This window comes from Chrysemys picta, chromosome 1, assembly GCF_011386835.1.
Source record: "Chrysemys picta bellii isolate R12L10 chromosome 1, ASM1138683v2, whole genome shotgun sequence".
Classification (NCBI taxonomy): domain Eukaryota; kingdom Metazoa; phylum Chordata; order Testudines; family Emydidae; genus Chrysemys; species Chrysemys picta.
Window position 1 is genome coordinate 169,345,035 of NC_088791.1, and position 24,530 is coordinate 169,369,564.

The 24,530-nt window shown below is 47.2% G+C and overlaps 1 protein-coding gene across 16 annotated transcripts in view; it reads left to right on the forward strand.

Moving 5' to 3' along the window:
- ILDR2 (immunoglobulin like domain containing receptor 2) overlaps positions 1–24,530 on the forward strand; it is a 49,257-nt gene that overhangs the window by 10,094 nt on the left and 14,633 nt on the right. For 8 of the 16 annotated variants that reach the window (XM_005283696.5, XM_005283697.5, XM_005283698.5 and 5 more), the window contains 5 exons: positions 3,493–3,825; positions 5,175–5,294; positions 18,248–18,304; positions 20,999–21,145; positions 21,954–22,130. In XM_005283696.5, coding sequence (XP_005283753.1) covers positions 3,493–3,825; positions 5,175–5,294; positions 18,248–18,304; positions 20,999–21,145; positions 21,954–22,130 — 834 coding nt within the window. The remainder of the gene's footprint in view (positions 1–3,492; positions 3,826–5,174; positions 5,295–18,247; positions 18,305–20,998; positions 21,146–21,953; positions 22,131–24,530) is intronic. The other 8 variants (XM_008166410.4, XM_008166417.4, XM_065589486.1 and 5 more) reach the window with 2 other exon arrangements.

Sequence of the window (24,530 nt, forward strand, 5' to 3'; positions counted from 1 at the left end):
AATTCAGTCCCTCTCTAGTCTTAGTTGTATTAAACTAGATGAAGGGGACACACTCAGTCACTCATGACTAAACCTTTCATCATTTTTAAAACCTCCATCATGTTTCTTGTTGCTCTTCTCTCTAAACATCCCAGGTTTCTGTGCTTCACCCTCATATACACATAACGTCCTTTCCGTCCTCATGATTCTTTCAAGTTCAGCCACATTTCTTGCAGGTGAGGAATCTTAAACTGGTAGCTGCATCTAGATTATTGCTGCACCATTGATTTATATGAAGTCACCATCATATTTTCACTGTGTTTTAATGGAACCTAGCAATCAGATATCTTTTTTTGATGGCTACTGCTGAAGCAGAAGCAGCATAATGAGTTAACAGATTCAGATTTTTTAGCAGAAGAAATAACAGGTTTATAATTCCCAGTTCCACACTGTGTGTGTGTGTGTGTGTGTGTGTGTGTGTGTGTGTGTGTGTGTGTGTGTATTAGGGCTTAACTAGAACTAGGGTTTCCATTGCTCCAGCTTCTCAACCTAATGCTACATTGCTCTTGCTGAACGTCATCCCTGGACACTGAATATTAAAGAATATCAAAAAGCAAGTGGATAAGAGAAGAGTTGGGATGTTGCATGGAAGATGCCAAGTTGCTCATCATATGCTTCCCATACACTGTCTGATGGAAACAGAACCCCTATACTGTATTGTCCCACACATTCCCACTCTGTTTTCCCCTATGTGGACCTCCAGAAGGGCATGCGGGTGGTTGGTCAGATAAGAGTTTGCTAAAGCTCTGCTAATCATTTATTAAAGCAGTCCCTGGCTTGCCCAAGCCCTTAATCTCATTAACAGGAAAGTGGGCTATGCAGGGAAGGGACTTTATCCTGTAGAATTCACTGAAAGTAATTGTGTTTGCTAAGCAAATACTTAGTTCACAGGGGAAAGATTTAAATTCCCACCATGTCTGCAGAGTCACTGTTTTATCAGCTGAGCTGCAGCAACATGACGGGTCATCTGGTCAGATAATTTCACACACTGTGCTGGGTGCAGATAGTGTGGAGTCATGCATATTACTTCCCACGGCAGTTTTGTTACAGAGCACTGGGATGCAGGGCCGGCTCCAGGCACCAGCTTACCAAGCAGGTGCTTGGGGCGGCCACACCAGAGAGGGGCGGCATGTCCGGCTCTTCGGCAGTGGGTCCCTCACTCCAGCTCGGAGCGAAGGACCTCCTGCCGAAGTGCCACAGATCGCGATCGCGGCTTTTTTGTTTGTTTTTTGTTTGGGGGGGGGGGCGGTGGCTACTTGGGGTGGAAAAAACCCTGGAGCCGGCCCTGCTGGGATGAGGGAAGGTATTGAGAATGGGAAATGGTGCCGTTAATCAATAGTTGACCAGTTCAAATCCAGCCCAAAGCAGAAGTAGTTGCTATTTGTTACCAGATCTCATGGGTTTCGGTGTCCAAGTGAAATAAATTGTGGGTCTCAGTCCCAGCTCCTAGTAGACAAGTATCTCTATCCCTCAAAACTGGCATTAATAGGCTTCTTTGTTGCAATCTCTTCACAATCCAGTGATTGAATTGGTTCTGTACACTGTGCCTTGCTAACTTCTTCAAAAAGAAAAGTCACAACATTAGTCCAAGACTCTCCATTCCCCAATCCCTCTGCTTCTGCTCCAAATTCTGAGATCTCTGCTTATTTTCTGCTTCTAATCTTTCAAACCGCCTCCTGTGGCCTCATACCTTCACACCTACTATGTCCTGGCTGACTCTCCTTTATCTTTAATTGGTCTTTCCTCTGCTTCATTGTCCTCTCCCTTCAAGCACACTCTTGTTTCTCCATTTTAAAGAAACCTTCCTTCATTCTAATTTCATTCTGTAACTACTACCTTAGCTCCCACCTCCAAGATCTTTAAGTACCCTTGCTGACTTCATTCTTCTCCTCCATATCTCTCCTTGATTTCTTACAGTCTGGTTTCTACTCTCTTCACACTGCTAAACATACCTTAATTGGGGTCACTAAAGACTACCTTCCAGCTACATTTAACCATTCTATACCTTAGATCTCATTTCCTCCTACTCACCCTTACACTTCCTGTGTTCATCCCAATGTTTCTCCTCCCTTTGCCTCCTTTCCCCCCACAATCATGGGCGGCAGGTGAATCAGTCATTGCGGGAGGCTAGCCCCCATCCCCTCCCCTTCTGCCCTTCTCACTTTAAAGCAGGGGTCCCCAACGCGGCGCCCGCTGGGGCATCTAAGTGTGCCGGCGTACTGGCTGGCGGACGAGCATCCGCCGAAATGCCGCCGACAAGCAGCGATTTTTGGCAGCATTTCGGCAGCAACGCCTCTGGATGACGCGGCATTTCAGTGGCGACGCCTATTGACTTTGCCGCTTGTCAGCGGCATTTTGGCGGCTGCTCGTCCGCTGCGACGGTCCTCTGTGGCTCATCGTCTGGTGCCCGCCAGACAAAAAAGATTGGGGACCACTGTTTTAAACTACCAAACAAGAAGGGTGCATCAGCAGTCACACATGTAATTCACTCCCATGTGTCTGCTGTGAGGTCCAATATGTCAGGCGGGGACGCAGCTCTCCTGTCAGCTGGCAGATAAATCGAATGAAATGAAATGCATGAAATGCAAATTTCCATGAAATGCAAAAGCCTAAGAATTCTGGCCACTATCCTTTGCTCCTCTCACATAGAGAGAATTTGCTTAGTGCCCAGTCTGCACTCCAGTTGCAGCAAGAGTTGTGTGATCTGGATTCATACCTATTGTGTCTCAATATGGGTGTGGGACTGTGTTAATGCACATTACAAGGAGCCAGATTCTGCCTTGAGTTATGCTGGAGTTAAATTTGGGTAATTCCATTGAAATCAATGGAGTTACTCTGGATTTGCACTGATATGAGTGAGATCAGAATCTGGCCCACTTACTGAATATCTTTAGTGCATGGAGTATACTTATCCATAAAGTGCCTAGTCCTTTAGAAGTGCCTAATATGCCCTCCCCTCTCATCCACTTTCTTTTTTAATATTAAAACTAAACTCACATAATCCTATTGTTCTCTCGTACTTGGATCTTCCTCAATGGGTGGACAGAAACTGCTTTTAAGTTCACCTAAAATAATAAAGGCAGTTGTCCAGTTCTGTTCTCATCCCAGTGCGGCCGTTGTTATTATTTGTATAAGCTGTAGTGCCTAGGGACCCCAGTCGTGGGCGAGGACCCCATTGTACTAGGCAGTGTACAAATACAGAACAAAAATGTGGTTGCTCCCCAAAGATGTTACATTTGACCCTTGTGCCAAACTCTGGGGGGTCTTATTCCTACTCCCCAAATATCCTTGTTAACATACCTTGAGGGAAATTCCACCCCAGTACCTAAAATCTGATGGTCATTATAAGTCTATGTGAGAATGACACCATTGTAAAACATCTAATCCCATCTGTGCCCAGAGCATGTTGTCCGTACCACGCTGGGGGATGACACCAATGTTTTTGTTTTGTAGCACTTGCTGAGGGACTGCAGGTCACGGTGCCTGAAAAGAAGAAGGTTGCTATGCTGTTTCAGCCTGCCCTGCTTCGCTGCCACTTTTCTACTTCCTCCACGCAGCCGGCTGTGGTGCAATGGAGGTTTAAATCCTACTGCCAAGACCGCACGGGAGAAGCTTTGGGTCTGGCCACCTCAGGGATACAAGCGGTGAGCAAAAGGAACCTGGAGTGGGATCCCTACCTGGACTGCGTGGACAGCAGAAGGACGGTCCGTGTCGTAGCCTCCAAGCAGGGATCCGCGGTCACAATAGGGGACTTCTATAAGGAAAGAGATGTCACCATTGTCCATGGTAATGCCCCCCTAGCTGCTTTAGTATTGTTTAGAATCATTCCTTGGCAATTATGAATACTGCAGGCTGTTGGAAATTGTTTAGTTAACTCCACCTGGGGCAGGGGTATTAATTATTATTTTTTGCATAATCCTAGTGCCTAGGGACCCCCAGTCATGTACCAGGACCCAATGGTACAAGTTTATTCTTAGACAATGGACTCTACCAACTAAATCTGACCCAGAGAGGGGAGTTTAAACTCATTCCTCCTGGACTTTTAACCTGCTCCACAAAGGGGCTCCAATCCTGACCGAGGGGTTACTCTCTCCTGGGTCAACAGGGGTGTTCTGTTTTCATGTTCATTTAGTTCTGGGATTCTCCACACTGCTCCCACCGATGGGCCCAAATGCTGACGTGGAGGTGCCAGCTTCTCCTGTGGTAGAGAATCGGTAGAGAATAGGGAGTGCAGTCTCCATGGCTGGGCTTTCCCGCTCACAACTCTTCCTATCCTTTTGAACAGACCTCCTCTCCTCCTGCCCTGCCAACATGAAGGAGTAATTCTGCATCTCATGTTTATTCAACTCTGGGCTTCATCACCTACTCCAATAGGGACCTAAACCCATTCCCACTTCAGGAGGGAGAAAAGGAAGAGATTTAAGCTGTGTGAAGTCAACTGGGGGGAGCTGAGACTTCCCTCAATCTTTTGCGGGAAGAGGCCATGTGAGACTAGGACTCCTTAATACATGTCATCCTCTCTAATTCAACAAGCCAGCTAGCTGGTCGGGCGTTACTAGCCCCTTGCTTCCTGGTGTGGCGGAAACACACTCACCTCTTGGAGGGGAGGGAATATTTTACTTTGTTTTCTAGTGATGCCTTTGGGAGATGGTTGATGTGTTCCAGAGGAAGTAGCATCTAAACCCCGTTTGCCCAGCAGGAGTACTGTCAAGACACTGGGCCATTGCCAGTAGGGAGGGCAAAAGGAAGAGGAGTTAGTGGTTTGTCCAAGGGCTCCATCCTCTGCCTTGCACTCTCTTTGTGGGCCTTGCCTGTGTTTCTCCAACTCCCCATTCAACACCACAGCTTACCGAGCTACATCTGTTTTCAGAGTAACGGGCTTGTGTTACTCTCTTAGGGTCCAATCCCACCTCCCTCTGGAATTAATGGGGAGCTGGATCGGTTCCTAGAGGCTTGACCTGTCACACAGCACTAGCTAGGGATGTAATCCCCGCAAACCACCAGGGAACAAAAATCTACTCCCGTCAGTGACAGCTCCCAGGGGGTTGCACTTGGAGTTGGAGCCAGTGTTTTCAACCCTTCACTTCTTGAGGGGGCTGGGGATGGCCCCACCCTCTGCATTTTTTGTTTTTCAGATGCAGACCTCCATATTGGGAAGTTGATGTGGGGAGACAGTGGGCTCTATTACTGTCTCATCATCACCCCTGACGACTTGGAGGGCAAGAATGAGGAGTCAGTGGAGCTGCTGGTTCTGGGTGAGCCATGATTCACAATTTGCTTCTTCTCCAGTGGAAAGCTCTCATGCTTTGTCTCCCTCTGAGTATGTTTATGCAGTATATTGTGAGGGTAGTACATACATATATTACATTTCCTGGGTCTGATTCTCCCCTGCCCCCCACCTTGGGTGGTCATTTGTGACTGGGGAAAGTGGGTGTCAAACACTGCCAAACCAGAACAGGAATGTTTCACATCCACATAGCCTCACTTGGCACATGGGCAGGTGGTTACCTAAGGGGCAGGGCAGTGGAGAATCTGGCCCCCTATTTAAGATTTAAAGTGATAAAGTGCCAGCAAATAAAAAATCTGAAATTGTGTCTTTTAAAAATATACACTAAATAGATCCCAAATGCACTGGTTTTTGCTGCATTGCGATCTGTAATGGGAGCAGGCAGCCCCTAACGTTCTCCCAGATTGTCTGGAGGCTCATCCCTGAAGAAGAATTGAGAGGGCACCAGTTTTTGCTATATGGGCTTGTCTATATGGGAAATTTTTCCAGTTATGCCGATATAATTATATCACTATAGTTCAACTTCTATAGTTATACTTGGTACACTTCCTCATGTGGACACACTTATTCTGGAATAAGAATGGCCTTTTCTGGTTTAACTGAAACTGCTTCCAAAGCAACATAAACTAAACTGGGAAAAGGCCCCTGTAGCTTGTCAGTCTGATAGCCAGCCAGCCTAGTGATCAGGCAATGGCTCTGTGGTTCTTTCTGGCCTGATCGTTCTACAGCAGGCCCCAGCTAGGAAGGCCACTCGTCTGGTTTTATACTGGACAGTCCTCTTTTTGGCTGGTTTGTCCCCTGTTCAGTACTGGGACAATACCGGAGTTGTTTTTGTCTGGTATTGGACAGGGGACTCTATTTTGAAGTGCGTGCCACTCCGCCCGCAGCAGCATAGGGTGCTCTTGAAAATGGCATCCCCTGTGCAGTGTGACCTCTCACGCACCATGAGTACAAGGTCACACAAGCAAGGGTGGACCCACACCATTCCCGGAAGCGCCAGAATGTCCGGTATTCCAGGAACATGTGAGTGCATAGGCGCTGACTTCCCATCTGCCCGGTGGGTGCTTGACCCCCCTTGCTCTTGGCCCCGACCCTGCCCCGCTTCTTCCCACTCCTGCACCGCCCTCGCCCCACCCCCATTCCACCCCTTCCCCAAAGTCCCCGCCCCACCCTGACTTTTCCAACCCCAGCCCCGCCCCCTTCCTGCCCCCATTCCACCTTCCTCCCCCAAGTGCCCGCCCCTGCCCTGCCTCTTCTCTGCCTCCTCCCCTGAGCGCGCGGCGTCCCCACTCCTCCCCCTCCCTCCCGGAAAGTCCTAAGTGCTGCCAAACAGCTGTTAGGCGGCAGGGGGGCAGGAAGCGCTGGGAGGGAGGGGGAGGAGCATGGACGCGTCACGCTGGGGAGAAGTAGGCGAGGAAGGGGAGCTTGGCTGCCGGTGGGTACGGAGCACCCGCTAATTTTTCCCCATGGGTGCTCCAGCCCCGGAGCACCCACAGAGTCGGCACCTATGTGTGAGTGGCCACGTTAGCCCCAGTTGGGTCATATGTGGCAGGTCTCAATCTCTCTCCAGAATGTCCCTTCCACTCCCCTTAGGGTTTTGTCATCTGAGAGGTGCAGAGGAGCCAGGTAAGGAGACCCAGCCCATCCACTCCACCAGGTCCTGACTCAAGAGGGCATTACAGTGTCCAGACCACTGTTTGGTCCATGTCCAGATATACTCCCCACAGGTCACTTCTGCTTAGTCTGCCAATGGAACATTGCCCAGTTCTTCACAGTCTCTTGTGAGTTTTCAACTCCCAAAGAGAAGGGGGATCTGGATCACTGCTTCCAGAGTGGCCTTAACAGTGCCGGAGCCATTCTTCTCAAAGCTCCAGGCATCAGCCTCACTTCCTGATATCACCTGTATCTCCTTTCTCTGGCCCACCCATGTCCTTTTAAACTATCCGTCCACCTGGAGCATGCCCTACAGCTGCTGAGGGGTGGGGCCTCTCTAGCCCAGTACTGTCCTATCCCTTCCCCTGGTTTAGTAAACTCCAGCATAGCCACTCTTGTACCTTAATAAGAATGTCCACATGGGGGTTTATATCAGTATAATCATGGGGGGTTATATCAGTAAAATCAAGGAAAACAATATTTTAAACATTAGCCAAAACCAACTTTTTTCTCTTAAAGTGTGAGCCATAGTTTGCCTTAAATTAATCCCCTAGAAATCAGAAGTTAAAACCTGAAATCAGAGAAGTGGCAGGTGATGAGGGCATAGTCCCTCTGGAGAAATATTACCTTCCTTAATGTTGTATGTTGTATATTGATATATTGCTACTGTGGTGAAGGTCATGTTAAAACACATGGATAGATAACTTGTGTAGAGGCTGTACATGCACACACTGGAACATATATATTGGCCTGCTAGGTCAAAGGAGTACTTAGATGGCATCTAAACAGAGGAGAACAGTGCAGCAAGTGATAGTGCTGGAGGAAAACCACTCAACCAATATGGAAGATAAGCACAGTGATGTATTTTAATGCACTGCCAAAGCCCCTCTACAGACAGGAGGTGGACAGTGGGCCCTTGGACAAGGGAAATCAGCATTAACCACTGGCACATCCTCGTCCAGTCCCATGGCACTATCGTGCACCATGTACTTGACACAAGCCTGAACCCCTCTGAACTTTGGTTTGCTCTAAATCCAGGTCTGGATCCACACTTTTCAGTTTAGGGCCATCTCTGCCAGATACTAGCCACGGGTCTTATTATGTGATGCCAACACGGATATTGCTACTGGGTAATGGGCTATTTAACTGTGCCTCATCCTCACACCCCAAAGGCACCTAGCTGGCCACCAAATCTCAGTATCATAATAAATAATAATAATATAATTAAGAATATCTAGCTCTGATATAGCACTTTTCATCAGTAGCTCTCAAAGCACTTTGACAAGAAGGTCAGTATCATTAGTCCCATTTTACAAATGAGGAAACTGAGGCACGGAGAAGGAAAGTGACTTGCCCAAGGTCACACAGCAGGACTGTGGCAGAGTCTAGAATAAAATCCAGTCTCCTGAGCCCAAGTCCAGTGGTCTATCCACCTGGTTGCACTGCTTCTCAGATACCATGGTGAAGCAATGTGCTACCATGGAGACAGGAGAAGCCTAAATAAATGGATGTTGTTTCAAATCTTGGGACCGGTGTATAAAAGATTATATGGAGAAGAGAGCCTTGTCCTGCTGTACTGGCTGTCGGGGGATGCCTGTGTGCCCCAGGCTGGCAGTAGTGTCCCACAGTGAGAGTCAAGAGCTCCTCTGCCTAGTGGCTATAATTCCCAAGGCCAGGTAGCGGAACCTTGGTCCACTGGGTTCTGACCCAGTGTCTTTCAAAGCCAGGCATAGGCCATATATATGGCCTAGGGTCTGGTATTATTATGTGCTCCCTGGGTCATTTCCTACCACTGTTTCCTGAACCTCCGTCAGTGGCTTTCTCCCAGGTTCATCTCTGGGGCTCCTTCCCCTGTTGGCAGCAAGTCGTTGTCCTCAGTTCTTGCGGTCAATGGGCTTCCGTGGCTTGGCTAGGAGGCCCAGTCCTGGCAGCTTCTTGGCAGAATGCTACTGCATCCAACTGCTCTCCTCCTTGGTCAGCCCAGACTGGGCTGAGCTGCTCCCTTTTGAATGCTCCTGTCACTGGGAGCATGCCCAAAAAAGGCCAGGGGGCCTGACTTCCTGCGTCCAGACTAGCTGCTTAACCCTCAGCTCACCAGTGCGGAGTTGATACATCCCATCACACTGCCCTAGTCCTTTGTGCTTTTACTGGGAGGGAACCTGCAGCTCGGGCAGCTCGTTTTCTGTCGTTGCACTTTGACTGTTTGCGGCACTTGCACATCAGGAGAGTGCACTTCAATGGGTTCTCCAAGAGCATGAGAGCAGTCTTGTTCTGGGTGTACTTTGCTCTGCTTCATAGGCTGGCTGGAGCAGCTTACATTCGCTTCCTGTCCTGGGTGTTGGTCATCAGACAGAATGATCAAGCCCATTAGTTATGAGTATCAGTGACATCTCAATTACCTTCCCTTCTCCCTGTCTCCTTGTCCTTCCAACACTTCTTATTCTTTTTCCTGCCTCTCTCTCTCTCTCTCTCTCTCTCTCTCTCAATGTGGTGATGACTGAAAGCAAGACAGTGCCCTTTGATGCAGGAGATAGGCAGCCAGCAATAAAGAAATATCATTTTTTAATATTCTGGAACTTCCTGGGATATTCTGATTCCATCCCACTTCTCTTCTGGATATTAGTGAATTGCAAGGACAGACTGAATATAAATGTAGGTTTGAGAACTTCTGCAATCCTAGGGGATGCTCAATGTAGGTTTGAGAACTTCTGCAATCCTAGGGGATGCTCAATGAGACATTTTTGTTTGCTGTTTGCTTATCAGATGAAAGGCTGACTCCCTATTGGGAGCAGCTGAAACAGTAAAGGGATGATGTCTGAGAGAGTTTGAGTTTCCCATCATGCACAGTGTCAACTCCCTATTGACATGTCCTTTTAAAATACACTGTACATTGCTTATTTTGGGGGTCACTGCATCTTTTAAAATGTTGGTTGGAGGTTGTGAGGGGAGCAGGAGTTCTACCTCTTTATCATATCAATCGATGAAAATGGAAATTGGGGAGGGCAGAATAAGAGAGGAGACCAATGAGTGCTTAAGAGGAAATAGGAAACATTTTTCAGATTTGAACCTCAGAAGCATAGGAAGTATGCAGGTTAAAGGGAGGATGCTGCTTGGCAAGATAATTTGACATCAATAACAACATGTGGAAGATTTGGGAGGGAGCAAAAATACAGTGTTATTTACATAGTTAAGGGCAGAGGGTCCCAAACTTTGCCCAACCAAGGGCTTCATTAGCAAGCTCAGGAGCTGCTTCTACAGGTCTGTCACATCTTAGGCGCATTTAACATGTGTGATTCCAGCTTTACGCGGTTGGCAAAAACAACAACAACAACAACAAAAGAGAAAAATAACAATTTAAATACTGTTTCTGTAGTGCGGGCAATTCCACCCGCCATTACACTCAATGTAATTTTGACTATACGCGATTTTTGCTTTAGGCGCTGACTGCGGAACTTAACCCCAGCGTAAGATGAGACAGACCTGTACTATCATTTGAATAAAATGGAGTAGATTGCAGCTGCGCATGTCTTTATATGGACATACAGCCCATGGAGACTGCAGGTTGCATCAGCAATCTTCCATCTTGATCTGAGCAGCCCGGCTGGGACTTTTCGTGTCCCTGGATCACACTTCCATATCAAAGATAAGGGTAGTTTCTCGTTGCACTGTAGAATTCCACTAGCTGTTCTCACTTTGATCCCAATTCAGCAAAGCATTTAAGCATGTGCTTAAATCCATCCCCTGTTCAGCAAAGCCAGTGGAATTTAAGTATGTGCCTAAAGTTCAGCAAAGCACTTATGGGCATGGACTGCTGAATCAGGGCCTTTATCTACCCCATCTTAGGGGATCAGTGGGGAAAAAGTGTTTTGCTATAGGGGCAAGAATGAGATTGGGAGCAAGTGAACCCACTCTAGAATAAGGACAGGATGCTATTCAAAGAGTATTAATACAAATTATTATTAAATATTTGTATTATGATAGCGCCTAGAATCCCCAACCAGAGATCAGAGTCCCAATGTTCTAGGCACTGTACATACTGCAGTGTCAGGGCTAATATAGTGCCTCGCAATGACATCTTGGGGTTTTGGTGATGCTAGCTTAATTGATGTTCTTTCCTTGGAGATCAGGACCCTTTAGCTAGGCTAAGTGACTTCTGTAGCTCAAGCTCACTGTCTCTATTAAACATACAGAATGTACTACATTTGTAATAAAATTATTATTATTTATAGCTCTTTTCATCTGAGGACCTCAAAGCTCTTTATCCAGGTTATTAAATATGATCCCCATTTTACAGCTGGGGAAATTTAGGCAAAGATTAAATTAAGTTGACTAGCTCTCAGACATACAGTGAATTTCTGGAAGAGACAGGAGTAGAGCCCAGGAATCCTAACTAACAGTCTGGTGCGCTAGCTAATGGACCACACTGCTTTGCTAGACAACCGTTGACATCTTTTATTCTCTGTTCCATTTGGCAGGTCAATTAACACAACATGAATTACACAATTATCAGATAGTATTTTATTAATGAATCTCCTAGAAGCCTAGACTTCTCCAATCATTACTTTTTAAATTAAACAATTAGCATCTGAGGTTTTCTTAATCCCATGTTAGTAAGCAAACATTTAAAGTTGATAAATGAAAATTTGGCAATTTACGTTACCTGTCAAAATTCATAAAGCATAAAAATCAAATTCTTCCTAGCCTAATACACACAGAGAGGCATAGTTGTAGATATATATACTTACTTGTATACTTACATACATTGTAATAATAATGTATTTGTTGTATAAATCAGTGCATGCTGCTGTGTGTGTGTGGCTGGACCTTTGTGCTATGTTCTCAGTCAATAAGGTGACTTATTTTACTTGATATAAGCAGTGCCAGCTTTAGTCTCTTCTGCCCCAAGAGAGATTGAGCCCACATCAGTTTCTATAATCCAGAGATGGGAGAGTTCATGGCGGGAAATTGCCCTGACAGGATGACAGCTGTAGCATTTCATTTTATTCCATTGAAGAGCTGCCAATAACATCCCAGCCTACTTATCCACAGTAGTTGGCAGATGTATTAGTGTCACTGGCATACACAGGGGGCTAGAGGCCCAGAATTCAGCCCAGGAAGGCCCACAAACAGCTTTATAACCAAGACTTTCTTACCCACAGCTCTGCCTGGGCCAGAGAACCATAAAGTGGGCAGGAGCAAGGAGTAATTATTTTACAAAGGACAAGACAAACAAGACCAGTTTGTACTCGCATCTGTGAGTGCCGTGGTGCCAGGAGGGCACCAAGGGTGTCCTCTCCTGCTAAACTCCTGTGTGATGTAGCTTTTCCATAGATCCTTCTGCTGTGCACCCATACCTCTCTCTTGAGACCTTGTCCAACACCCCCTTCACCTCCCAGTTACTTATTTCATGCCATTTAGAAATGCTACTTGTTGCCAAGGATTCCCCCCCCCCCCTTCCTTCTTATTTGCCAGCCCCAGCCACACGCTGCTAACAAAGGAGAATGGCACCGATTAAAAGGCCTCAGCTACTAAGGTTTCCATGACAACAGCCTCCTTGGAGGTCTTTGTTGCCTGCTAAAGCTTTGATCTCCAAGAACGGCTGCCTCTGTTTCTCCCTCCGACTGACAAACAGAGAAAAGAGGGACGGGGGAAAAAGAAAAGTTTACTGCTCGCAGAGGGAGCAAGGAGGAACTCATTACAAGGCCACACTCTCCCAATAAATCTCCCAGCAGCAGCCTTGGAAGAGCCTCCAATTTATGAGAGCCACGCTTTCTCCACTCTGCTTCCTGATGCTCCTACTGGGTCAGTCTCCAAGTACCAGGGCCCCTTGAGTGTAACACAGGTTGACGATAATAGCATGTTCATCCACTACTGGGAAGGAAATAGCTGTCTGGGCCCCTACTGCCCTCCACTGCTGGGGGGGACTAGAGCATCAGTCCCCCCAAAGGGAACATATTGCCACTCACTTCCATCACTGACTCCTCCTGCTCTTCAATGTACTTACCCCTGCATTCCCTCATTATTTTCTCCAACTCTATTTTTTTTTTTACCCTCTTCTCTATAGACCCCATTCCATTCAGCTATTTGTCTCCTCTGGCTCCAAGTCAGACCTAACTTTTTGCTCCTTTCCTTCTGGGTGTATCGTCTACCCTGCATATTAAGTTAGGTTCTTTTGTTTTCTCTCTCCCTCCTCGCTCTGGTTTTAGGACTCCTCTTTCCTTCCCTTTTATTTCTCCATCTTCCAGGTCTGCTCTGCTTTCTTTTGGTTTATCCCCATTTCCAATTTTCCTCTCCCTCCCCAGACCTTCTACATCAGAGCCTGTCTATAGGGCTAAAGATTCTCCTCCCACTTGGTGATGGGCCTTGCTGTGCTTGTGCTGCCACTCTAGTCTTTGTGCCTCTCAGCTGCAGTTGAGTGGCCATAACTTCCGCTTGTGCCTGAGAGGCAGCAGGTGCATGTTAGGGGAACAACTGAGAGGCAGCTGCTGGAGTTGCTTGTGTGGAAAGCATAATCAGCAGTGCGGCAGGAATAGAGACAGTGCCAACACGTCCCAGATTTTTATTGACACAAGGACAAACTCCTATTTTGAATAAAACCATCCGGGACAATCCTGGAAAATTGGGCCATCTAGACATAGAGGTGTCTGCTGGGATTCACTGAGGGGTGTTAGCATAAGAAGTTACAGTCCTTGTGTATATAGAGGCATTTACAGAAGAGACATTGAAACTAGACAGCCATTTCAATCCATTTATCAAAATGTCCACAGTCCGCTTTCCGAGACAGGCCAAGCAATAATAAATAGGCAACAATATAGGATGACCTCTTATCAGGGTATCTGAATAAACTGTTTTCTCCTTGACAGCTCTTTTCTAGCCCACACTCTCCCTCTTCCAAGCTTACTTTTAAAAAAATGAGTTTGGTGCCAATGGAAGGAGCTAGAGTGATATGGAGCGCTGGCGTTTATTCACGGGACAGGGACAGGACAGGGACAGTGAGCTTTCTCCTCACTGACCTGGGCCAGACTGACCACTTAGTCTAGGGGTGCAGTGGGGAGTACAGCTCTGTGGCCTATTCAGTCCTTGGCTTTTCTATTGAGACTTCAGAGCATGGGGGGAACGGCAGGCAGCTAATCCCAATTGGGGTGGCCTGCTAGGGGGCCTGTTCCCTAGGAACTAGGCTGATGCCCCCCATTCCATTTCATGCACGACACTTTTTGTCAGTACCATTCTGGGCCTGAATCAAGCTAAACCTAGAGGTGAAATAATCTTATACCTCACTCCCTTCCCCCTTGAGCCATCTAATCTCTCCCTCTTGCTGTATATTTTTGCTTCACTTGTTGCTCATCACTGTGGGAGGAAAGTCGGCCTTCAATTAGCGAGCATTCATGACAAGCCTGTGTGCTACCTCCCCCAGCCGTTGCTGTGGTAACCGCTGGTATGAACAAGAGCGGCTGGGTCAGCTGAAGTGTTTCTCTGCAGCCTAGCCTACTTAACAGCCCTTATTAAAAATGAGGAGCAGGGGGAGGGTCTGTGAAGGGGGGAAGTTACATGGCACTGAGGGGACGGGTTATCAGTGAATTAACTCAGCCCGGGGAAAGAATCAAAGTGCTGAAAGCTAGATGAGGCACAGTCACTCAGTGTATTGTTTTCTGGTAGCTGGCTGGGCTCTTCACGTCAACATGTTTAGGTTCAGATGTGGCCTCTGCCCTGGGTTTCACTGAATTGGCCTCTCCTGAGAGGGCTTTGTGAATTCCTTCACAGACTGAATCCCTTACAAAGACAGGGAGGAGTGGGGAGAAAGCCTTGAGTGCAGAGACAATGCAGAATCTGCTGATGAGAAGGTGGGAATTCTGCTGAATTCTCAAGATTCCAGCTTTATTTGCCCTTCTGGCATGGTGAAGAGATCCATTCTCCTCCTAAATCCAGACACATCACATTGTGCTTATTGAAGGGGCCTAACTGAGTAAACTGTTGTACAGATTGCATGGAATGTTGTCCTGCTTGTCCTCACAACAATTTAGGATTTCCAACAGCAGCATGGTTTCTGACATTTGCTTCCCCCCACATATCACATCTTACAGCTGTGGTTTTACCAGGACATTCTTGGAACCATGAAGCACCTATCTATAAAACCCAGCACTACTGTAGGGAGCTCAGGTTTTAGGGTGGGCTTGAAATGAGAGGCACTACATTGTGAGATGGGGTTACCCAGGCCAGTGCCTGCTCCCAACTGGTGTATCGCCCTCTTATCTCTTTATATTTTACCATCCTCGAACCTCTGATGTCTCTGCAAGGGACACAGTCTGCCTGCATGCAGAGTAAACAAACAGGAGGCAGACACTTTCTGCAGCCGTGCAATGTTAATGTGTGTTTGTACCTGCAAATACATTTTGCATGCATGTGATTCTTGTGTGTAAATAAGGCATATATTTGATGTGCATGTGGCGCAAGTATGAGTATAGCATTCTTGTGATGGGAGCCATGCATCCGGTATGCATGTGTAGAGCATGCCTGTGATATGCAAGAGTTACCTGGCAGGCATCTGACACATACGATGCATGGCCCATGTCTTGTGTACATGACACAGATATATGGGTATGCTGGCTGAGAGTAGTCTGGACATTTAGTACTTCCAGGGAATGGACTACCTGGATTCCATGAAATTCTTTGGAAACACTGATGAAAATGTTGCCATAAACTGATGGATAGAACCCTATTTTAAAGTAATAAATAAAGAACACTTCATCTGAAGGATCAGTTTTACATCTTCTGCTAAGTCTCTGACAGCTCATTGGGACTGATGGTTTTACAGTGAGTACCAGCTTTGATGAGTTGCAACAGGTTGCAAAGCACTGCCTGAATTTAGAATGTTACTTGTGGCTCCAGCAACCATTTGTGTGGATTTTGATCTCTCTAGACACTCTGCTGAAGCAATGAGAAAGTGGAGAGTGAGATTCTGGTTGATTTTAACATGCTTCAGGGAGAGACTAGAAACCAAAGATTTTGGGTCCAATTAATCACTGTGTTTGAGCTCTGCTCAGTGCAAAACCCGGGGGCAGGGGTGTTAAAGATGACTTTATACCACCTTTCACTGACTTACACTTGGTTGCCTGCCTTACTTTCCATCCCCCATGTGTGTCTGTTCAGATTGCGAGCTCTTCTCCTTCCTGCATATCTGTAAATAACCTAGCAAACTGTTGTTGCTATATAAAAATACACACAGCACAGATGCATGCAGGGGCATTCTGTATATGTTCTGGCATATATATATATATATAAATGCCTGTAGTATACTTTACCTACATTCAGGACATATGCTGTGCATTAGCAACATTTCATACATGCAATTCCAAAACAAATAGGTACCAAGTTGCCCTTAGGGCTTGGATTTTGTTTGTCGCATTCACTGTAAATTCAAATGGAAAAAGCAAGAGGTGCAGTGAGGTTTTACAGAAATCCTTTCCTGGTTGGTTTGCTTCACTTGAATATCGGCTCCATATCTCAAAGCATCTCCCGGTTATAGCGACATCCCGTCATACCCCCACCCCCTAGAGTCATTATGGTAGGGTTACCATATCTCATAAATAAAAAAAGAGGACCCTCCACGGGCCCTGGCCCCGCCCATTTCCCCCACCCCTAGCCCCACCCAACTCCGCCCCTTCCCCACCCTAACTCCGCCCCTCCTCCCTCCCACTCCCAGCCAGGGGGAAAGGGCTGCCCCAGTGCTACCAGCTTCACGGTTTCCCGGGCAGCCCCCAGACCCTGCGCCCCCAGCCGGCGCTTCCCCAGCGCAGCTGGAGCCCGGGAGGGGAAGCGCCCAGCCGGGGGCGCAGGGTCTGGAGGCTGCCCAGCAAACTGTGAAGCCGGTAGCGCTCGGGCTTTGGGCAGCCGCTATGTCTCCAGACCCTGCGCCCCTGGCCGGGCACTTCCCCTCCGGGCTCCGGCTGCTCTGCGTAACTTACACTGTATAAGTTACACAGAGCCGAAGAGGAGCAGAGCCCCTGCAGCGGGAGGCTCTGCTCCTCTTAGGCTCTGTTTAAGAGCCGGGCTGCCCCAGCGCTACCGGCTTCGGGCAGCCGCCGTGCCTCCGGACCCTGCGCCGCCGGAGCCCGGGAGGGGAAGTGCCCGGCTGGGGGCGCAGGGTCCGGAGGCAAGGGGGCTGCCCGAAGCCGGTAGCTCTCGGGCAGCCCGGCTCTTAAACAGAGCCTCCAGCGGCTGCGGCTCTGTGTAACTGACACTGTGTCAGTTACACAGAGCCCCGGTGGCTGGAGGCTTTGCTCCTTTTTGGCTCTGTGTAACTGACACTGTGTCAGTTACACAGAGCCCCGGGGGCTGGAGGCTCCAGCCGCCGCGGCTCTGTTTAAGAGCCGGGCTGCCCGAGCGCTACCGGCTTCGGGCAGCCCCGCTGCCTCCAGACCCTGCGCCCCCAGCCGGGCACTTCCCCTCCCGGGCTCCGGCGGCGCAGGGTCTGGAGGCACGGGGCTGCCCGAAGCCGGTAGCGTTCGGGCAGCCCGGCTCTTAAACAGAGCCGAAGAGTCGGGGAGGAGCAGAGCCGCCATTTTCCCGGACATGTTCGGCTTTTTGGCAATTCCCCCCGGACGGGGGTTTGACTGCCGAAAAGCCGGACATGTCCGGGAAAAAGAGGACGTATGGTAACCCTACATTATGGCATCTCTTGTGAACCTGTCTGTGCAGCTGCAGTGTCCCATATGGAAAAACATCACACGTACATGTGCTGTATGTATGTAGCTTACTTGTAGGGGTCATTGGGGTCAACACTTTTCTAATCCAGACAGCTGCGGTCTTTTGCACGCTCTCTCTTTTTTATGCCAGTAAAATGATTCTTTAAAAATTGAATCACTCAAGCCCCCAGATGAGTGTGTTTGAGTGTGAGTGTGCATGCCTACGTGTAGTGTGCGTGCGTGTAGAACAATACCCTGCAGGCCTCACCTTGTAATCATGCTGCACGGACCCCCTTCTTGCAAGCCTCTGCCTAGATTGGAGGGGCTCCATTCCTGACTCTCTCCCTCCCCCCCAGCCCAGTTGGTCAAATCAAGGCCAGACAGATACATAGACAGCCACCATGCATTGAGCAGGGCCAATTACTATGGAGGTGACGAAATCCCTGAACCATATAGTTCACTTCACAGAGCATATGTGGGTCGATCCCATGTTGAGGAAGGGGGCTGAAAGCTCAGGCAGGGGCTGGGGAGTGTGTTTTTCCTGCAGTAACCTCTCTCCATGTTCTCCTCCTTCTGTCTTTTCTAGGCAGGACAGGGCTGCTTGCTGATCTCTTGCCCAGTTTTGCTGCGGAGATTATGCCAGGTATTCAGTCATTTAACCCTTTATTGACGCACTCTCTCTCTCACCTTGTTTGTCCATCCCTCTGCTGCAGTGCACATTAATTTCCTTCTTACTTGTGTGCGTCTCCTGTATTCTGTGATAAACTGTCGCTTGTTGGAAGTGCATATTGCACTGAGAAATATTAAACCTCATGCTGGGGATAGGGAGGGGCTGTAACACAGGGATGCAAAAGACAGAAATAGCGGAGAGAGACAGGCCCAGCACTAGAATGGAAAAGTCTATTTACAGGAGGTTTTATATCAAGCTGTATGCCTGTGTGCTCACACACCACCATGATTGTGGCAACTCCGTTTTAACCATACTGTAATATCTTGGCACCCTTGTATGTCTACAAAGTACAGTGTGGATGCACCCCTGTATGCCCTCAAGAAGTACTCTTCAAAGGCCTAACTTTATATTATGGGATATTGTTATGAAAATCAGCCACCAAAGGTTGCACATATGTGGCACCCCTGCTAAAGGAGGGATACTAAGCCAAACCTGGCTGTGGGAGCTGTTCTGTGCAGCAACGCTACGTTATTGGGGGATCTAGCTACAGCCAGATAGTTGGGGTGGGGCCTGAGGATTTTCTGGACTGCACAAATCCCTTACTATCCAAACTAATGGGATCCCACTTTTAAGCATTTCCCAACCCCATAGAGGTTCTAGTAGTCCAAGATTCTATATCAGATGGTCTTTCAGAGGGAAGAGATGAGAAAGCATTCGGCTCTGGGTACGTGTGAAATGACTGTAGCCTGAGGGCACTAAACCAAAGTGTGTCTCTCCCCACAAAATAGATTTCTCATACCCACTTTCATACATCAGAGCAGCTCTAAGTACACATGAAGGGGGAATAATCTGTCCCAGACACACACATGGAAAGGAGGGTAAAGACCCCTAATGTTAGCCATAACATTAGAGCCAGCAGAGGATTCAGTGTAGTAGGAGGAGTCTTTTCAACAAATATACTCAACAAGGCTTGATTCTCCAATTCCTTGCACCTTTTGTCACCATTTACACCTGTGCAAAGTGGATGTAAAATGCTAGCATATTCATTAGGTAGCTTTTTATACCTGCTTTGCACAGGTTTAAGTGACAAAAACAGCTGGAAGGCAGTGGAGAAACACACACACAACTTATGGAGAGGTTTCCTGATTGTGAGGACACTAAGCAACTCAGACATGGTAACCACAGTAACCTTAATGTTTATATGAATTTGATCATATTCAGAACTGCTGTGTGAGGAAATAACACTGGCTGTATCAGGAAAAGGATTATGGAATCACACTTTTCACTGGAAAAATGCCTTGATTTGTGTCTGTTATGGATCCAGCAGCATCTTTTGCTATTTCCTTATACTTATTACTTAAGCAAGACCCTAACTTGGTACGCAGCAAAGACCTCCCTATAACTCCAAGGCCCCTGTGACAGGAGCACTGACTCCAAACACCCACTTGCTAGGGCTGAGTTGCAACCTAAATAAAATATTAGCCTCTTTTCCTGCTCCTGGAATGTCTGCAGGCAGATCCCAGTCTTCTCACATTGATTTGGTGAGTTTTTTCCCCACAGGCTTTTTTTTTCTTTATGGCTTGATTGTGAAACACTGAGGGCAACTGCTGTTAGAGATTTTAAATTTGAGCTGTATTGCTGAGCTGCGATTGGTTGCCTGTGTCATGTAATATTGTTTCTTTTCCTTGACTGGATGAATGTCATTCCTTTAAAAAGGATGAGGACTTGAAAAAGCCCACTGTGCCTTTAAGTTTCTTAGAGAGGGATGGATAAGGGAGATTAGGGAATGTTAGCACATTTTTAGCCTTTTACTTTCTGGGCCACATGAAGTTCTCCTGAGGCATCGATGGTAGAAAAATGTGGCTGCTGTCAGATTTCCTGGCTGGATGCAGCACTGAATGTAATATTCTCCAAGTACATTCACAATAATAATTGTGTGCGTGGGCCTAGTAGTGAAGGGGCAGGCAGAGCCTTGTTTGGTTCATTTACCGGGCTATTTATAGTGTGTTTTCTGCCACCATTTGTGTAATTAAAACTAGAATGCTGGGGTAGAGCATGCACAAACAGGGCACAAACGCAGCTGGGGAAAACAAATGTTTGTGTAACATGTTTTATGATATTTGTCTAGCTCTGCCTCTAACCCTCCAAAGGGGATTGATTCTGTCCCACAAGAACAGAGTAGGGCTAGTGCCTCCATACTGTTCACCCCCCAGCACCTCCTCTGTCCAGCACAGTGAGAGGGAGCCTGTCTCCATGCCTCTCACCCTCTGTCTCCGAGATGTGACTGCAGGACATGTAGACGTACCCAAGCTAGCTTGAATAACAGCAGTAGTGAAGCTGTGGTAGCACGGGCTAGCCACTCGAGTACGTACCCAGGGTCCTGGTTGGGCTTGTACAGCCGTGCTGCCACAGCTTCACTGCTGCTGTTCTTCGAGCTAGCTAGATGACAACCAGCTTGAGTATATCTACACATGTTGCAATCACACCTCTGATTGCAGTGTAGAGTGTAGGAGGGACCTATTGTCTCCTTACTTCTCACCAGGAGAGATCCTGCTCCTTCTATTAGCCCTCATGCCTGTTCTCTCCCTACCCCTCCGGCTGGAGACCTTGCCATTGTCTTTCACAGGTGTTGTGTCCTTTGACCATTTGTTCTCATTTGGTTTCCAGAGTGGGTGTTTGTGGGCCTGGTGATCCTGGGGGCTTTCCTGTTTTTTCTCCTGGTTGGGATCTGCTGGTGCCAGTGCTGCCCACATAGCTGCTGCTGCTACGTCCGCTGCCCCTGCTGTCCAGATTCCTGCTGCTGTCCACGGGCATGTGAGTGATTTGGGACCAAAGTGCGAAGCAGGGACCAAAGTGCGAAGTTTCCTCCCACATCCCTTTTGCTATGTGTGAGGGAAATCTGCTCATACCCTTCCCCAACCTGAGTGCCCCACTTGACTAAAGATTGCCCGTTACTAAGAATGAAGCACCCAACCTATAGTTTAATGGCCAAATGCTCTGAGTTAATTAAGAATGTAATTCCAGAAGTTTCCTGCCAGCGAGGTGCTGGCAAACTGTGCCTGCTCCTCTAGTGTCACATTCCCCATCCCGAAGCTGCAGTCCTGTCAGGTATGTTTGGTAGAAAGTGCTGTGGCTGCAGAGCAGAGAGCATTCTGGTATGTGTCTTTCCCACGTTGCAAAGCAGCTGCCTACTAGAGTCATGCAAAACACCTGCAACAAAGCCAGGTTCCATTGCAAACCCAAACCTCAGGCCAGGTTTGCTGAGGTTCATGAGCCTTTGAAGTAAGCTTGCCTCTTGAGAGTCCCATTCTGGTTTTCAGGATGAACTGCTACAAACCCAAACAAGAAATTGAGTGGAGCCTAGATTTATGTGCTGAATGCCCTTGACTAACCAGGCTTTTGAGGGCCTTCAGCAGAGAATAAGCTGCCCCTTACCATTTTTGGAACTCCTTTTAAGCTCAGAGAAATCCACCGGCTCTTGAGTTCCATTCATAACACACCAGACGCCTCCTGCTGGGCAGTCACCAAAATCCGAAGCAGGAGCAGCAGCAGGAGTGCTGTTTTGGAGCACCTTGGAGGGGAAGGGCTGGCACTTGGTTGCTAATTATTGCTCTCTTTTCAGTGTATGAAGCGGGCAAGGCTGCAAAAGCTGGATACCCATCTGCTGTCACCTCCATCCCAGGTCCTTACTACATCCCCACTGTTCCGGGAGCTGGCGTGCCATCTCCTGTTGTGCTGATGGAGAAGTCGCATCCCCCTCCCCTAGCACCAAGTGACTCCAGTGGAGGAAGCCAAAATGGTAATCTGCACCCAGTCTCTCCTGTCAGCTTGTCAGAGCATTCTGAGTCAGCAGAGTCCTTGAAGGGAGTGGGGCGGGAGAAGGAGGGTTAGCTCCATGGAGAGAATGGTGTGAGCTAAGCACAGGACTGAGAGCCTGAATTTGAATCATGAGTTTTAATTATTTTAAGCAAGTCACTTTGTACCTCAGCTTCACTATCTGTAAAATGGGAGTAATTATGATCTTCTGTGGTAGGGAGTTCTGTGGCTAGGGACCCTCCCCCTGGATGGACACGGAGACACACGGAACCTGTCCCTTGCCCCAACACATCAGACCCTGGGCTCTGTCAGCCACAGCTTCCTAGAATGACATGGTAGAGAGCACAGTGACAGGCATTCTGACTTAGCCAAGCCATAGACCATTGTGGGCTTTAAAGATGTGGAACTTAACTTTGAAATTAGATCTGGGAATGGACTGGTAGCAAGTTTACAATATCGGTGTGATGTGTCTACCCAACCTACTTCAGCCACCACTGAGAAACAGCCACCCCTGGGGAGGAACACAACATTTACTTAACAGGACACAGCCACATTGCAGAACAATTTAGGGTGAGAAGTGGGGAAGAGCACTATTGCCATATGAAACTGCACAGGGAATTCGGGGAGGAGGAATGTAATCATTAATTATCAAAAGTTGAATTTTATCACAGCACCACATTGATATGACACCATTGAGAAGGCAATTAGATAACTTAAGCAGGGAATCAGACTTTTGAAATAATCTTCCACCTCCCTTATCAGCATATTCGCTTTTTTTTTGAACTACCAAAAAATTCATCAGAAGGAGGAAGCCTGCCAAACAGTATTGGGGCCACTCGATGATCAAGGTGCTAAAGGAGCACTCAAGGAAGACAAGCCTGTGACAAGGTCCCTCACCAAAAGTTCTTAAGCAAAATAATCAGTCATGGGATAAGAGGGAAGGTGCTCTCATGGATCAGTAACTGGTTAAAAGATAGGAAGCAAACAGTAGGAATAAATGGTAAATTTTCACAGTGGAGAAAGGTAGATAGCAAGGTCCTGCAATGATCAATACTGGGACCAGTGCTATTAAACATATTCATAAATGGTCTGGAAAAAGGGGTAAACAGGTTACATAGTTTGCAGATGATACAAAATTACTCAAGCTAGTTAAGTCCAAAGTTGACTCAAAGAGTTACAAAGGGAATTTCACAAAATTGGGTGACTTGGCAAGAAAATGGCAGATGAAATTCAATGTTGATAAATGCAATATAATGCACATTGGGAAATATAATCCTAACTATACAAATTAACTGTTACCACTCAAGAAAGAGATCTTAGAGTCATTGTGGGTAGTTCTCTGAAAACATCTGCTCAATGTGCAGCGGCAGCGAAAAAGCTAACAGGATGTTAAGAACCATTAGGAAAGGGATAGATAATAAGACCGAAAATATCATATTGCCACTATATAAATCCATGGTACAGCCACACTGAATACAGTGTGCAGTTTGGGTCACTCCATTTTGTAAAAGATACATTAGAACTGGTTAAAAGATAGGAAGCAAACAGTAGGAATAAATGGTAAATTTATAGATTTAAGGGCAACAAAAATGATTAGGAGTATGGAACAGCTGCCATATGAAGAGAGATTTAAAAGACTGTGACTGTTCAGCTTAAAAAAAGAGACAACCAAGGGGGTGGGTGTGGGAGCGCTATGACAGAAATCTATAAAATCATGAATGGTGTAGAGAAAGTGAATACGAAAGCGCTATTGACCCCTTCACATAATATAAGAACCAGGAGACATCCAATGAAATTAATAGGCAGTGCGTTTAAAACAAACATAAGGAAGTGCTTCTTCATGCAACGCACAGTGAACGTGTGGAACTTGTTGCCAGGGGATGTTGTGAAGGCCAAAGGTATAACTGGGTTCAAAAAATAATTAGATAGGTTCATGGATGGTCAGGGACACAACCCCATCCTCTAGGTGTCCCTAAATCTCTGACAGCCAGAAGCTGTGACTGGACGATATGGACCATAGGTTAGACCCATTCTTATGTTCAGCTTCAACAATCTGTATATTTCTTCGCTCTTCCACTGAAATCAGAATGGGTGAACTAATGAGCTGGTGGAACAAACTTTCATCTTCGAAGGAAATATCTGGAACAGAGTGTTTAGAAATAGGAAATAAATCAGCCATTGACCCAAAGCAGAAACATATCCAATGAAAAAATCATCTTCAGAACATGTTGGACTCCAGCCCAGTGCTTAATATTATTTTTTTGTAAAATGTCACTGCACATAGAATGCAGCACTGGACGTAGTCTGTGGACTTGGGCACATCAGGGGAATGTTGAATAGTTAGGGAGCATAGCCTCCCCCCAAAAAGTCAATGCGTGCTTTC